This window comes from Haemorhous mexicanus, chromosome 4, assembly GCF_027477595.1.
Source record: "Haemorhous mexicanus isolate bHaeMex1 chromosome 4, bHaeMex1.pri, whole genome shotgun sequence".
Classification (NCBI taxonomy): Eukaryota; Metazoa; Chordata; class Aves; order Passeriformes; family Fringillidae; genus Haemorhous; species Haemorhous mexicanus.
Window position 1 is genome coordinate 19,118,765 of NC_082344.1, and position 16,898 is coordinate 19,135,662.

Consider the following 16,898-nt stretch of genomic DNA (forward strand, 5'->3'; position numbering starts at 1 on the left):
TGCCCAGGTGAGAAGACTTTCTACTTGGCTATTTGGTATTTTAAGGCAGCAGGTTGCTTGGTGTTTGCCTCCTGTAAGGAATGTAACATTCTTTTTGTTGTTTTCAGCTTGCAGACAGTGGGCTGCATGCCCCCTCCTGTGTCTTCTGCTGTAATTTTAACCAAAGCTGTTGGTGGGAATGAGGTGAGTTTGCACTTTTGGCTTTTTTAAACAGGCATTCAAACAAGTATTTATTGATGATGAACTCAAGTGGCAAAGCACAGACAGAAATGTCAGACAGCCTCCACCACATGCTACTGTCGTTTGTAAAGCATTCTGAAATTAGGGTTTGGGTGTTGTCTTGGTGTCAAACAAGGAAAACAGTGATGATTTACGTGCTGGCATTGGTGAAACTGAAAGAAACTCCCTTTTCTGAGGTGATACAAAGGTTTCGAGTAGAAATTAATGTTGAGAGATTTCTGGTGGTTGCTACACTGGAAGTCCTAACCCTATAATGTTCCTGTGCTGTATTGTAGTTCTTGCACAGACCAACAGATTCACAGTGAAGTTTTGCCCTTGCAGAGATTCTTTGGAAGTGTTCAGTATTAAGAGGTCCTGTAGCAGGAGTTTCTCAAGCTTGAAGATGCAAATGTTTCAAGTGACATGGCAATACAAACATGGATTTAAATCTTAGATGGCTATTTGAGACTGCATGAAGTGAAAATTCAGGGAACGTGGAGTTCTCTGACAGGGATGCAATGCAAAGTTCTCAACAGATAGGGAATGCTGGAATAGAAGTTGATATAAACTCACCTTTGTCATGCTACATTTCTGCCTTAAAGTGGCATATTCTGGTGTAATTTCAGACTGTATCCACAAAGCACTTGCTGTTTTCAGGAAGGCCAGATAAATGGCATTTAGGAAATTAATCCAGCTGTGCTAATTAAGGAGCTTGTTTCCTTTAGATTTGCTTCCTCATAGCTGCTGAAGGTGGAGGAGACCTGGTAGGTGAAGAAAGGAGGGAATTAACATTGACAGATGGGATTTACACCTGGGGCTGTTGGTTGCTATTCTGAAGGGTTAAAGGCAAATCTTAATTCAGCCATAGAACTGCTGTGTGAGGTTGGGTGGTTCACTTCAACCACATGTTTTAAATATGGCCATTAGTTGTGAACTTCTCATTTTCTGAGTTCAGGCTCTTGGGACCGATTAATGTCAGCTTTGAAAACACATGATAGCACTGAAAGAGATTGAAGTTGTACTTTGTACTGACAAAGTGCCGTTTAATTGCTTTATCCTCTGAAGAGAGACCCAAAGTATTTCAAGTCAACCATCTCTAATTATGGGCAATCCTGATGCACATCACTGTCTGCCAGTTTGCTACCTTGAAAAAAGAACCATAAAATTGTCTGATGGAGGTGCTGGGGAGTAGTTACTATAACGAAATAATTCAAGTACCCAATAGTGATCAACAGAGAAATGAGAGGTTTTCCAGTTATGGTTCTACATGTAGATGCTGTAAATTACAGCAAGATACCACACAGTGAACAGTGAGGATTAATTGAGTGAGTGCTCATTCAGCACTGTTTGTTCTATCCTTAGAACAAGGTAAAGATCCTCTGGAATAAACTACAGTAAGATTGGTTAGTTGAAAGTCATATAATACAATGTACAGGAGGGAGAGAGGTACTTTAGTTTCTTGACCATTAGAAAGCACTTTGTAGTGGTGGTGTCCTTCAAGGGTGGTGAGAGTGTGTGCATTTTATACCTGAAAAAGTTGAAAAACGGCTGCTTTCTATTATGTGTTTGTATAAATCACTGACAAGGTAAGGTTTGAACTCTGATTCTTCTGTGCCAAACTGGTGCTAGAGGAATGTAAAAATGCATACCTTGTGGTAAGTTTTACAGATAGTTGCTGACAGCAGAGAGGGGGAATCAAGAATTGGGCCTTGGGAATTGAGGGTTCTCAGTCAGGCTCTAAGAGAGTCTGTAAAGGAAAAACTCCCTTTAAACACACTCAGTGTAGGCAAAGCATGTGGCAAAGTTATTGCCAAACTTGGGCATGTTTCCAATGCAAGCATATTTTTGGAATTTGATGTTTCTTTGTTATTCAGACTAATTTTTCTTCTGAAGAGCAGCAAATCGCATCCCTCACGCTAGGGGAGGGAAACAGTCTCACATCTCTCCTTGCCAGACTACAGCTGAGCTGTTACTGATGTATTTCTTGTTCTGATATAAGCAGAACACTGTGGTTTTTCCCATTTCAGTTTCAATCCATTCTGATATATGAAGAATTTAAACCTGGGAGTCAGTTGGAAATACAGATGGTTATACTGTGAGAGCATTTGTTCATAATAATGCTTCTTAAACTGGTTTTTGCCTCAACAAATGTGTATCCCTTACCTAGAGAAATTGATTTGTTTGAGGATGTATCTACACTGCATAATGGAATATGAAGATGAATGAGTTTGCTCAGAAGGAATATAGCAAGGAAGCTCCACGTGAAGTAATTAGTCTGAGAAGTGTCCTGCTGCTGTAGAGTACAGGCACAGCCTCAATAACTGCTCTGAAGACCTCTTTGGATGTCTTGAAACACAGCACTTAAGAGCTGTGGTGGTTGCCTGTGTTATGACAGTGTAGAGGGGTTTAGGTTTCCTTGTCTAAGTAGAAGTGACTGTTAATTGTCAGCTTGGACTTGGGGTATTCTCAAAGAAATATCAGGCCCTGTGTCGTGGTAGAAGTAGTACCCCTGGGGCTGGGGAAATATGGTGTCTATTTTTAGCTCTCTCAATAGCCTTTTGGGTAAAACAGGGTGAGTACTCTGTCTCTGAGGTTGGCTGTGATGCATAATAGCACATTTGTGGAGTGTTTGAACATCAGTGCTGGAAAAATCTGATGTAAGATCTATATTTTATTGGCCTGGGACAGGTTAATTAAGTATTTGGTCAAGTGCTTCAAAAGTGACCTACATCATTGGAGGGTACTTGGGTGGTGGATTTTGCTGCATATTAATTGGAAAATTTGGTTTTGAGATAATAAAAGGGAAACTTTCTTATCTGTTTGTCCTTCACCCTGATTTTCCATCATTGCTTCTGTGATCTTTTCCTATGTTACTTTCATTAACCCTGCAAGCAACTTTTTAAACCAGCCTATTCCTAGCTTTTGTCACAAATGCACTTAGGTCATTAGCAAGGCCAGTTTCAAGTACTGAATGTTAGTTTGATACATATGAAGGCCTATATAAACAAAAAAATGTTTTATGTGTTGACTGGTGAAAAATGAGGAGAGATCACCACAAGAATGAAAATCTAATTTTTAATTTGTTGTTAATTTCTCAATTACTTTGTTGCTTCTGTCAATCAGCTCTCATGTTTTGTGTATAGGATAGTCCATGAAGCTAAAAAAATTGGAATGAAAACCAGAAGGCCTCACATTTGTTCTTTGCCCTTCTGCTGTGAAGGGTCAGGATTTTAATGGTGTAGCTTGATAGCACTGAAGGCTTTGTCGTGTCATTTTTTTTCAACAAGTCTTGTAGTTTTTCAGTGAAATTTTAAAAACAATTTCTTTAAAAGTCTGCAATAGAGACAAATAAATATGTCATCATTTCAATGCACTGTTAAGACAAACCTATTAAAAGCTCAGAGATACTCAGACAGAAGTGCTGTAGAGATGCCAGATATCACTACAAAGTATTCAGACAGCAAATGTCATACTCTCCTTAAGAATCAAAGTAATGAAGAAAAGAGATTGAAAATTAGATCTATAAGTCTATTATCAGTTTGGGAGAAAAAGCAATTTGTGATGACTTTTATGGCAGCTTAATGACATACTTTTGAAAAGTGTAACATAACAGGCAGGAGCTGTGATGGAATTGTACAGATAAATCGTGGCAGACAGCTCATTTTGTTGAAGAATACTTTGGCTATTTTGCTGTCTCATACACCACACAACCACTGAGGATTTTTTTGTTATTGTTCAGTTGAGCTATAGCTTGTACAAAACCTCTTAATCAACGTGCTGCTTTATTTTATTTTATTTTTTCAACTTTATTGTGGCTCTGCTATGCCCTTTTGTAAAACAAGGTGTTGCACATGCAAGACAAGATTTTGAAATATGAAATAAGCTAAAAGGAAGAAAGCCAGAAAGGTGTTAATGAAATAAGGTATATAGTAAAGAAATAGTTCTATTATTGATTTTTAGATTTGCTTTTTGAAGCAGATGTAGAACATAAAACTGAGTACAAATTTGCAAGGTCCACAGCTAGCCTTTCTGAGAAAGAATCAAGGGACAGCAGCAACATTTACCCAACAAATCGTATACAATAGTTTTAAATGATATTTTGAAAAACATAGCACATGAATAGTTTCTGAAGAATGAAGACTGGAAAATTCCTTTGTTTGTCTCTGTGGTTTTGTTTTTTTTTTTTAGTAGAAATAAAGAAAAAGTGAACTCTAACACTACTGTAAAGTCACAGGAAAGATATTGATTTCTCTAAAAATATCTGAAGTTCTTTGAACTGTATATACATGTACATTAACCTTTTAGAAAACAAAATAGAATGAATACAAAGAAGTACAAGCTCTAATGGTTTGTGATTCATACACTGACTGATGCACCAGTGTACCATGAGTGTTTACCCTTGGAAGGTAACACATGAACATTATGAAACAAATTTTTTTTAAGATCTTCAAATAAACTGTGTCATGTTTAGTTGCCTTCTATAATATAGTTTTTCCTCTTTAAATGTAAGTCAGTAGTGTTGTCTAAAATTTGATATCCAGATTGCACTTAAAATATTCATGTGTCCAGGTTTTCTTTATGAAAGGATAAGTAATTTAATGTGATTGTTTTTAAATGTGATACTGTAAAAGGAAAAGAAATATCATGATTCTTTTTTCCTTTCCTAAGTAGTAAATTTTGTCTGCCTAGACAGACTAAACAATTCTAAATGAAAATTAGATAATTCTACTATTAGATATTACACTGAATTCACTTGGAAGTATGAGAGTCAGGGAGGACAAATTTGGGCAAGATGTCTGTACTTCACATGTACAAATACAAAGAACTAACTGTGTCAGCATAAGCTTCATTTGTACATAGGAGCTGTTGTACTATTAAAGTCTATTCTAGTATTACAGTCTAATTTTTTATGTATCCTAAGAGTTTACTTTTCTTTTATGATTGCTGTGCTTTGAGCAGATGGTTTTTATTGAGCTATTTATTGATACTTAGGGTTTTTTCCTTCCCTGAGTGGTGAGTGCATTTTATATCCATCAATGCATAGGAGGAGCCCAAATTATTACTTACAATATGAATTTCATCACTGTAATGTGTCCCAGTCATGCAGCTCCATTAGCTCTCTCCAGAGTTCCTCATATCTTCTCAAGTCTTCCGTAACCCAAAGCAATTGGGAGTCTTTGGGGTTTTCCCCTTCTCTCACTGATCTCCTTTTGTTTATCAATAGCAGTTGTAATACAAACCCACTAGTCAAACTGCTGAGAGGGAAGGGGATTTTCAAAGGCAAACAGCTCTGCTCTTAATTCAGTGGAGCAAATCCAGGCTAACATGAGGTGTGTGAAATCCCCAGTCAAGCACTTCAGCTCCAAGCTCTTTACTTTGTACAAGGATTCTCCAGCACCTTTGAAAAGCAGCTGATTTACTAATCCAAGGTGTCAGGGGTTGAGTTAGACTTGGGATAAGATTAAATTTTGGTTCTGATTGCCATTACCTGTAACTGAGGGTCTTTCATATGGCTCATAAAGTGTCCAGTGGGAAAAGTCCTGGGAGTGCAAGACAGTAGGGAAGTGCAAGACTTTTAGAGCTGTGCAGTTAAGATGTATGAAACAGAACTTGCAGCCTTGTGCATGTTCAGCCTTCCTTTGTAGCAGTTCTGCCATTATCTAGAATGCTGTAAAATAGCCTTTTTAAATTGCACTAAACTGGGCTGTGGCTGGAAGCTACCTGGAATCATCACAGCCTTTTGTTTTTACAGCTGTGTTTGCACAACTGTCCTAGATCTGACTTTGTAAGAGTGTTTTTAGAGGCTTTGCTGTTGCTGTTCTGTAGTGCTTGCCTGGGAAGCCAGTTTTTTTGTCTGCTGTGGCACAGCCACTGACCCTGAAAGCTGTTTGTGGCTTAAAGAAGCCAGGACAGGAGGGAGAGTCTTGCTCTCACGCTTGACAAAAGTGGCCTTTTAAAGAAAGGTGGTTTATAATTTATCTTGGTCTTCAGGTTAATTCAGGCCCAAAGTTATACTGTGCAAGAGCTTCCTTTATTTAGCACTGAGTGCTGTATGAAATGCATTGTATATGCAAAGCAGGCATTTTAAAATGTGAGCAATTCAGGAATAGTTATATTAAAGTATTTGCAGAGTGTGGGGTCTAGTGCTCTAAAATTCAGGCTCTGTACTCTTTGCTGTTTAATTTTATGCCTGTTTGAGAGAGAGCAGGTGTTTTGCTAGCAAGGACAGTGTTACCCGCTCTTCCTAACTCAGCCTTTGAAGATAAATATGTTCTGGAGGGCAGTGAAAATTGGAAAGATGATTCAAAAAGTTACAAGTGATTTGTTTGCAGTGGAGTGCTTTTTGCAGTCTAAATTCCATTGAGCACCTGCATTCATTGTGTGAGGGTGGTTTTCTAATGAAAACCTTTTTTTTGGCAGAGTGGTGCAGTTGTTTGCTGGCACTGGAGCCCAGGGACGTGCTGAGTTCTGGTTCCACTGTCCCTCACCTTTTGTCTTACAGCTCACTGCAGATACATCAAAATTAAACAAATCTATTGAGAACAAAAAAATGCCATTTAGGAGTTTCTTTAATGGATTTAGTCAAGGAGCATTGCTGTTAGAGTTCTGAACACTGAATTGTAAATAGGTAATGTTTCATTGTTTCCTCTTTTTTGATTTTACCGTTTTGTGTTAAAATCAAAGCTTTAGCATATTTCACTTGGAAGGTTTTTTCTTCTATCCAGGCACTGTTTTAGCTGGCATGAATATTTTTGCTTAGTGGCTAATAAGAATATATAGAAAAGAAAGCAAATTAAACATTTACATAGTTTCTTTTCTTTAGTTCTCTTTTTGGGCGTGCAGTATTAAGTCTTGATTTGTGAAAATCAAAGCTGTAAAACATGGAGCAGGATTTTCAGTTAAAATTATTATTCTTTTTAAATTTCATTCCTGTTCAAGGACATCAAATTTATTTTATAATTCTATTTTTATTATCATGATTATGAAAGAACATTGTGAATGTTTTTTGTCTTCTAAATTGTTTGGCAATTTATTGAATATGTGTTAAGAAAATGTGTTTTACATTCTATGAGGAAAACCTCATTTGTGTGAAGACAGAACAAACTCTTAGGTTACTTTATGCACAACTAAATAATCCAAATTTGTTTAAAATTCTTTCATAGGAGAAGTTTGGATATTTTAGGAGTGTTTTCCATTTGTACTTTTCTGTTAAACTGACTTTTTGTTCATTTGTTAGAGCATGTGGCAAAAAGTGTGGAGATCAGTAGAGCAGCAAATTTTTACTGATTCCAGAGCATTTTATGGGCTCTAGTTTCTGGAAAATATTGGCTCTATGATGAAGTCTGAAAAGAACAAGCTGCTGATAAACTGTTTCCGGACATGTTGAAGTAAAGCCTTGTATTTCCTGGGAACCCTTTTTCAGACTCCATGCTCAGGTGCTTTCCTGCTCAGCCAGAGTTTTTGCTCATGTTCCCTCATGAATATATCCTTTCCTATTTGAAATCCAGTACTTTGCTGCCACTCTTAAATTGGCAGAGGGAGGGGAAACAGCAGCACTTCTGCACTTAAGCTGGTGCAGAATCTTAAACTCTTGTATTCACCTGGGGAGCCCCTATGAGAAGATGGAAGTTTTGAGGGGCAGGAGACTGGTGAAGGAATGCCCTGGAAGAACAGCAGCCCCTGCTTACTCATCTGTGTGATGGGGGAAAGAAGTTTTCCTGTTAAATACCATCTTTGCCAACCCATCCAGTGCCTCATGGTATATACCTCCTATACAAGCTGCACTTACAGACTATTTGCTTCTCTGGCTCTGGGGGTCCCCTCACCAGCCTCAGGCTGACCCCCCACGTCTGTGCTGTCTGCCTCCTCATCCTGCCCTGCCCCAGGCCCTTGGATGCATCCCCAGGGAGTTGGCACCAGGAGAAATTTTCCCCAAGATTCAGGGGAACAAAAACTTGCCTTTAATTGAGGTGGACACAGTAGGTCTGACTTTGTCTATTTGTTTTTAACAGTTAAGACATGTTTAGTAAGACCTGCCTAAGCAAACAGAGCTTTGCTTATCAGCAGAGAAGTCAGCAGCCGTATGCTAAACAGGAGTCTAATGCAGTAATTCTGGTGGATATGTGGCACGTGAGCTAAAGGGAGTATTACTGGGCTTGAACTGAGCTGTGTTTGAGCTGGTAAGTTGAGAGCAACAGAGAATTAGTACGCAATTCATGTGTGTTACTTCAGTAAAATTTTGCAACTTCCTGTTCTAGCAGATATTGTGGATTATTGCAACAGGATTCCAAAAATGTTGAATTTTTAGTGTGAGGATGACTTTGCTTAGCTAGACCTATTTTTTTTGGTTATATTTTTTAATGATCTAAATTCATTTTCTTTAATGATATGGTTGCAAAATGTCTGTAATATATATGGCAATGTATACTTGAGGGATGCTGTGTGAGTTTCCAGCTCCAACTGCATATCCAAAACCTTTTAAAAGGAAATCTCAATGAGCCCTATGGGACAAAGTAAATTATTACATGTGGTGAACTCTTAAGTCATAGACCAAGGTCATTCCAGTGAAAGTGTATTTCAAAAAGGTTTTATCTGTGCTTGGAAAGCAAATGAAATCTCTCATCATTAACTTTAGAATTATAGTTGTAAGAGGATTTTCACTAGAGGTGAAAGATCAAGTTCATGGCGGACATAATGGAGTCTGAAAAGTTATTTCTGAGCCATAACACTGGGGTGTGAAACATTCACTGAGGTTTTCACATTATTGAGTTTACAGCCTGAAATCTGGATACTCAAGATCAGAATGGTTGTCATCATTGCTACTGTTATGGCTTTATTTCAACCTTTGCAAAGGGGGAAATTTTAAGTTTATTTAAAAATTATATTGTAAAGACTTTAAAAAAAAATCTTTGATTTTCAGGTGTGTCGGTCTCTGCCATTGCACACAGGCTACCATAATAATAATAATAATAGTAATAATAATAATCCTTCTATAGGAAGATAATTTAGTAAACCTGAATGATCTCAATGAATCCATCAAAGAACATGTGCATGCAGTGATGTGATCTCTGTCCTTATTTGCTGATAGCTCACATAAATCAGAAAGAACAAATGGTGAAGGGACACAGGGCAGAAAAGCATAAGTAGAACTAAGGTTCTTAGAGACCCAGATTTTTATTCCATCGATGGGAATGGATATTTGTTTGTCTGTTTGTCCAACACAGTGTTCTATTTTGCTAAACTTTGGATGTGTACATGCATTCCAGGGGTACCAATGGGCAAAAGAAACCTGCCCAGGAGTAGAGTCTGAACCCTGTGCCTGTGCCTTGGGACTGGTTTTGCAAATATCCCTGCCTGTAGCAGCATTCATTTGCTTACAGAGTTTATAGTGCTCAGCCTGTTTGCTTGCAGAAGTGATGATATCTGCCAGTGATGTTTAAAAGGCGAGCATTAAACAATGATCACCAAAAACGAATGTACTTGTGTTTTTGCTGGCATGAAGGTGATTCCATTTACAGGAAAGTTTCAGCTGTTGCAGTTTTATTCAGAATAGTCTGCTTAGCTCTCTTTTCATGCCATTTCACTTTAGGGTTAAAATTCAATGTTTTGCTGTTTTGTTTTCTTAAATCCTTCTCTCTCCTTAAGAAAAGGTATTTGTTCCTCAAGTTACAACTGCAAATGACAAGCACATTATATATTCTTGGCAAGCATTATTTTGATTTCTTTGAATTAAAAAAATTAAATTAAATAAAGATTAAAATAAAATTAAAATTAAAAATTTCTTTGAACTAATTCTACAGTAATAAGATTTTGTAACTGGAACTACAGCAAGTCAGCTCTGAGTGTCTATTGAGTTGTATTCTACTTGAGCAAAGTATTTTGTTTCAAAATGAATGTGTTTTTTGGGAAACCTTTCATATATTCAATGCTTACAAGGTTACTTAAAAGTCCTCTAAGAAGAGGAAGCATAAACTGGCTTGTTAGGTTACCTGTAATTCAAGAAATGGCAGCATTAAAATTAGACATAAAATCTCAGTTCTGATCTATGCATGTGTTTTATGCTTCTATGTGTTCTATGCTTCTGTTTTAAAACTGTGGTCCTGCAATTTAGGAAATATATCCTATAACATTTTTTCCTGTACAGTTAATATCATGTATGTTATCTCAAAAACACTTGCTGTACTTTCATTATCCAAATAGCCCGGAATATCAGTGTTGAGTAAGACTTTCTGTGTAGGTTATGTCCTCTAAGGCATATATTTTAATAATTTAGTTGATGGCCTCTTTTATACCTTTTCTTCTCAACCAGCAGTGTGTGTGCAGTTGTGAGGCATTTCTGTTTCTGAGCCTCGTCACCAATGTCTGTGACCTATTGATGCTGTTGCAGCACCCGTGCTGACTGCTTCTGCATGGCTTGGCTCTCTGTAATTTATGATCTGAGGAACTCAGAACAACAGATGGTATTTGTAGGTATGAGATACACAGAAAAATACACAGTATTGTACAGTGCTGTCCTCAAATCCCTTCTGTGAATGAGTCACTCTGGGGCATCTCTGCTTCAGAAGGGGTCTGCTGTCATGACCCCTTGAGTAACAAATGCCTCTGTTGCTACATTTGGGTTTCTAAACCTTCCTGAAACTCCCAGCTGAAAAAAACTCAATTTTATCTCCTCCCCTGCAAATAACAACAAAATATGTACCTTGTAACCTTGATTTCTTTTAGTTGACTCCTCAGCATTAAAATTATTTTTTCTTGAAATTTAGACATTAAATTAACTCAGTTCTGTAGGTAACAATCTATATGTGTATACAACTTTAAAACACTAGCCTATGCAGTAGTTTTGTGTAACTTTGTTTTATGTAAATATGAACTCCTGGAACATAAGGATACTTTATAACTGATGTACTCTGTGAGTCTGACAGCTGTGCTCTCTCTGTGATCAGGATTCAGATGTGCGTGTTTGCCTTAAAAATATGTAAAATCTTCCTTATTGTCTTAGCAGCACAGTTATGCTTACCAGCCTCCCAGTTCTTCCCCACTCTGGGATTTTTGCATAGTGTAAGTCCTTGTGCACATTGTGTGAGCATTCTGTCATATCTCCAAGTGATCAGACTGATTTTAATTGCTTTCCTCTTCCAAATCATCAGCCAGTTGCAGCATGCTGTTTTGTCATCTTCCCTACTAGTATAAAACCACAGTGCAAATCTGTAGCAGTCTTCTGTTTCCCTGTCTGGTTTTAATATCAGTCAGTGTTTCTTCCAAATTGCAGGAGGATTTTACACTCAGACGAATGACTTGTCATCCTAACTTATCACACAGTGTCTTGTGAGGTGGATGGCTCATTTAGCAACACTTCCAGCAGGCTGTGTTCATGGTTTCTTTATCAGCTTGTGGGTGTTTTTGTTTGGTTTGTGAGTAGTGGGAGGCAAGAGTATCTTTTAATACTTTGCTTTTTTAATAATTTTTTGCAGCCTAATGCAGATCTGCCATACAAGCAGATTTTAAAGAGATTTCCTGTCTTTCAGGCTTCAATTTCCTTCTAAATTGTGTGATGCAAGGCAATGGAAAATTTCATTTTGTGAGGTTTTTTTCTCCTGTGGAACATATTGTAATATACTGAGACTTTATTCTGAGCTATCTCATTTCTTAGATGTTTTTACAAAACTAAAAATAGTTGAGTTGGGTTTTCCTTCTAATTAGCACATGCCAGCTGCTTCCAGCAGAAGAACACCTGTGCTGCTAGTGAAGGTACCTGGAAACTTGCGTGTGATTCTTCTCCTTTATCCTAGTGTAAATCAGGTATTCTTCTGTTGAAGTCAGAGCAATGGTGTGGATTAGTGTAGGTGAGAGTCACAAAGGAAAATTGGATCTATGTGATTTCTAGTAGGTGGATTCCAGAGGCAGTAATTAGTCTGAAGTGGTTTCCTTATGCAAAAGTGTGCAGCTGACATAAATGACAAGTAGATGCAAAAATAAGAGCACTGCATTTTTTTCCACTGTATTCTCATGCTAAATACTGTCTTTTTGAAAATATGGTATTTATTTCAAATAACTGAAACTGCCTGTAATTTTAAAATAGAGAAGTAAAAACAAGTATCAATCTGTTCACGCTATAAATGGCTCTAAAGATGGAGCTTTATTTATGGGCCAAGTTTATGACATTATCTTGAAGTTAGAGTAATTGTACTTATCTCTAGGAAGCGTGTTCCTCAGGAAACATCACTAAGCTTTCCCTCTACTACCTCCTTATGCAGGTATTACAGGACTGTAAAGTCATTTTATTAGCTGGCAAACTGCTTAATTACAAGATAAGAAGCAGAGCCTTGCTCAGTGGAAGAAATGTGAAGTCCTTCCCTCTGCATTCAGAAGCCTGTTTCCTCCAGATTTCATTGGAGGCAAAAGCAGCCTCCAAAACCCAGGAGAATTTAATCAAAGTGGTTTATGGATGTTTTCTCCTGAGTTTGTTGATACAGGCAGAAATGAAGCTCAGAAATAAAATACCTAAACAATGAAGAAGTGCACAGTATACATGTAGTCAGCAGTGAACTACAGAGCTATACTGTTAAATGCCCTGGATTGGGAAAGGGAAAGAACATGTGCCAGTTGTACAGACACCTTTCAAATATGTTGGTTGAATCCTAGTTAGGATTTAGTACTTGGTGGCGATTAATGGTTCTGCAGCGAGATCAAAGCTTGAACTATATGCCATTTAAAATATTACTCATTAAACCTTTTTTGGTGTAGACTAACAAGGTTCTTGGAGGAGTTCTTGTTCATGGTGGTGTTACTAATGTCCAGAATGGCTTTGCCTCTCTCTGTTCTACTGTAATGGCAGAAAAATGGGAACTATTCCATTTCCAAATTAGGAGAAGTGTTAACATGGGTTTTGTTTGAAGATCTTTTTTCTCTGGAGTTTGTTTCCATATTTGATTTGCTTTTGTATGGACATCTTGGCATTCCTGTCATGCTACAGTGCTTTCTGCTTCCAGCTGTGAGCTTTTGGGGAAGGGCTGTGGGGAGCTTTATTCACCATTAGAAAGCCTCAGTGAAGAGCTGTAATTTTGTAATAGATAGTGCCAGGGCAGCATTAGCTACTGATGTTTGGATACCCACAGAACATAAATCAATACTTAGAGTCAACAGAGGAGTATTTATGTTCTGGAGCATTTGCTCATTTGCTGTTGGAGTCCTGGTGATGGCATATGGTCCTGCAAATAAGGCTGTAGTATCTATGTCTAGGCTGTAACTGCAGAATTTAACACAATCTTGCAGAAATGTGCCTTTAGGCACTGTAAGAAACGTTCATTAGAACATGTATATGGTTTGAATTTTACTATATTTGATATGTGGAATTCGTGTGAGATTTCTTTGCTTTTTGACTGCCATTTTCTGTGAGTTTTTGTGAAGTGGATAGTGTGGCTTTTTGTGGAGTTTTGTTTATTGTTGATTTAAAAGGAGTAGAGAGAAAAGCAAGTGTGTGGGATACACCATTTGAATTCTATGGCTGGTGAAGACAGAAGGTATTAGGCATCTACAGTGCATAAAATACCAAAATTAAAATTCTGCCTAGTTTGCACTTCATTTTTCATTACTTGTATTGATGCCAACTCACCAATAAAGTCACATGTTTTTTTAAAACACATTACTTTGACCTGTTCTGCCTTACAGCACTCTTCTTGTTACACTGCAGCCTGGATTGTTCTGCAGTAGATGATGTATTGATAAGTACAATACAAGTTTTTACTGTGATGGTCTGGAATATTTTATGGCTTTTTCTTGTTTCTGTTTTGTGAAGCATCATAGCTACTTGCAGGATACAGCAGTCACAGAAGTCATCAATTAAACTCTAACAGGCTGATATCACACCAAAGCTTTTAAGACAAACATTTGTTCAGCACATGTTACATAGAGCATAAAAACCAGTTTATGTTGTCCTTTTGCTGCCAGTATTTTGAAATTTAATTATTTGGACTAATCCACATTCACTCTAACAACATACCATACAAGCAGAGGAGAATTTGCTTAGTTCATATTCAGAAAGAAATAGAGTAGCATCTTTCTGAATATCTCACAACTATGCTGAATTTTTCAGGAGTTAATTTACTGTTGATATGATGCAGCTAAACCTGCCCAGGTTCTTTTCTTATTGGTCCAGCTGTTACAGTGCATTAGGAAACTGCTTAAATACTTTGGGGTAACTTTTTAGTGCTGTTTGTCCCACTGGGAGAGGAATGTTGTGCCTGGAAGGAAGCAGGATAGCTGTGGTGTGAGAAATGAGGAACTAAAGAGAGTAAGATGCTCTGTAACAGCAGAGCTGGTGTGATCTGGGAGCTGGTGTGATATGACAGATTAATCAGAGGTTTTTCCATAGCTTTGTTCTGAGCACTTTGAAAACATCCTGAAATGAGGCAAAGTTAACTCATATGGGCCTGCCTTTAGAAAAGCATTTGAATCTGCCTTTATTTTGTGTCCCTTTTTTTTAGCTTGCTCTTTCCAATAGAAAGGAAAAAAAAAGGTGTGGTGGCTGATTTGAAACAAAAGGACACCTCCACAGAAGTGAATTCTTGCTGTTATGTGCTACCCCTGGATTTTAAAAGCAATGCCTGTTGGAAGTACATGGCTCAGATCATGTTCATAGTTACAGGCTTGTTTAATTGCTCTCAGAAAAACACATGTGAGATTTCTGTTTATTCCAGGTCTAAGTGCTCTGGTTCCTGGTGTTGCTGAGTGCAGGCAGTAAGTGAGCACTGGGAACTCCTGGGATGTGGGAGCTCTGCTGTAGGAATAGGAGAAGAGCCCTCTGCAGGGATCCCTGCAACAGCTCTTGTCAGCTGCCAGCAGCACATCTGGTGTGACCTACAGCGATTTGGGCAGGGTGGGAATCTGGACTAGAGGTTGTGGCAAAACCTGGGTAGCCTCTGGTGGTGAGAGCCTGGCCTTGGACTTAAACTTTCCTTTGGCCTTGGATTTAAATCTTCCTTTGCCCATGTTTGCTGCCCATTTGACCCCTGTGGGCTCCCTGCATCATGAACTGCTCAGTGTCTAAGCCCAGAGCAGCCAGTCAGGCACTCAGCTGGATCTGTTGCAGTTGTCAGAGGGTCATTCTTCAGGGATAACACTGCTGGCAGCTAAAACCTATGAATGACTCAAAAGTAGAGTCTTTGAGGTGTTGGAGTATTTTTTAATACGTTTGAAAAACGTTGTTTGATCATGCATGTGTTGATCTTTCAATAAAATCTTCATTAAATCCACCCATTCCTTACAGGATTTTTTTTTTTTTTAACTTCTGTTTGCCTTTTGTCACATGATCTTGCTTGGATTATCATTCATTAGCTTCTCCAAAGAGATTAACAGTTCCTTAAAACAGGATCATGTGCATTCTGGTGTTCTGTGTGAAAGCAGTGCTGGAGAACAGAGAAGCCCTGAGATCCCTATAGAAATTTGCAGACAATTTTGATACTCTAGTCCACTCAAAAAATCTGCTGATGCCGTAATGTTTTTTCCCTTGCCAGGACCCTCCTTGCCTGGTGTCATTTCTTGAGCTCTCCTGGGATGAGATTAGGCTGAAACAACAAAGTAGCCAGATGTCTGGTTCTGAGAGAGTCCCAGAGGCCAGGGTATGGTAGGCAACAGTAATCACTGGGGGCTGAAGATCAAAGATACCTGAGAATTACTTATGGGCACATACTATGTGTCATTCCCATTATTAACAGTCTGAGAAAATTTGTATCCCTAATTAACCCTTTTGTTGGTTAAATTTTCTTGCCAGTACAGTCCTGTCTGTAAGAACTATTTGTTCTTTTTGATACCATTACATGTTAGTTAAAAATAAAAAAAAGAAAAAAGCAAAATAAATACTCTCATAATAGCAAATTTATGTAACTCATTCAGATGTTTTTTTATCGTGGTCGTTTGTAAATGTCAGAAATGAGCATGATTTCTTTGTTTACTGTGCCATCCTTTGGGCTGGTGTCATTCCTATCCAGAACTGTGTAAATAATGATACTTAATTTAATCAGGGTGGTAATTTTATTTTATTGCTTCCTAATAATCTAAAATGAATTAGTATCTAATTGCAGGGACAGGATGTCTGCATGTCATTGCTTTCCCCCTTATTGGTATTTCTAATTAAATGGCAATTAATATTTTTAGTGATCAACACTTTTGTTACACATTCTGAGATAACAAACTGAGACTACAAGTGCTGACTCTGAATTCTTGTAGTGCTTTAGGAATAAGTGAGTCCTAGAGAGAGAAAAAAGAGAGAGAAGAACCTGATTGTGGCCTTCTGTGCTTCTCTTTTTTTATCCTCAGGTGAAAATAGCAAGGTTGTGAGCTGAATATCTATTTTACTAAGTAATAACATTCTCTATCATTGTAGAATTGAAGACTGAACAATTTTCCCTGACTTTCAAGTATAGTTATCAGAGATACCTGTTGTTTGTTCTGATCACTACAATTTCACTATCTTAAACATTAAACAATATTTTGTGTGGCAAATACTGGATGTGCATGTTTGAGTGCGAGTTTCTGGTCACACTAAGTTTGTGTGTGATTTAATGTCTGTTGCAGGTGTTTAACAATTATAACAGGCATTTTTGAGTGAGCAGTAAGTGAAGATCCCTGGAGTGCTTTAAAGGGTTGAATTGATTTGTCTGTTTCAGTCTTGACAGTCTCAC

General features: G+C 37.9%; 1 protein-coding gene across 2 annotated transcripts in view; it reads left to right on the forward strand.

Moving 5' to 3' along the window:
- Nucleotides 1-16,898, forward strand: part of SLC10A7 (solute carrier family 10 member 7) — a 139,805-nt gene that overhangs the window by 11,701 nt on the left and 111,206 nt on the right. The window contains exon 3 of one of the 2 annotated variants that reach the window (XM_059843970.1): nt 108-182. In XM_059843970.1, the coding sequence (XP_059699953.1) occupies nt 108-182 (75 nt within the window). Of the gene's footprint in view, nt 1-107; nt 184-16,898 lie in introns of those variants that run through there. The other variant, XM_059843969.1, reaches the window with a different exon arrangement.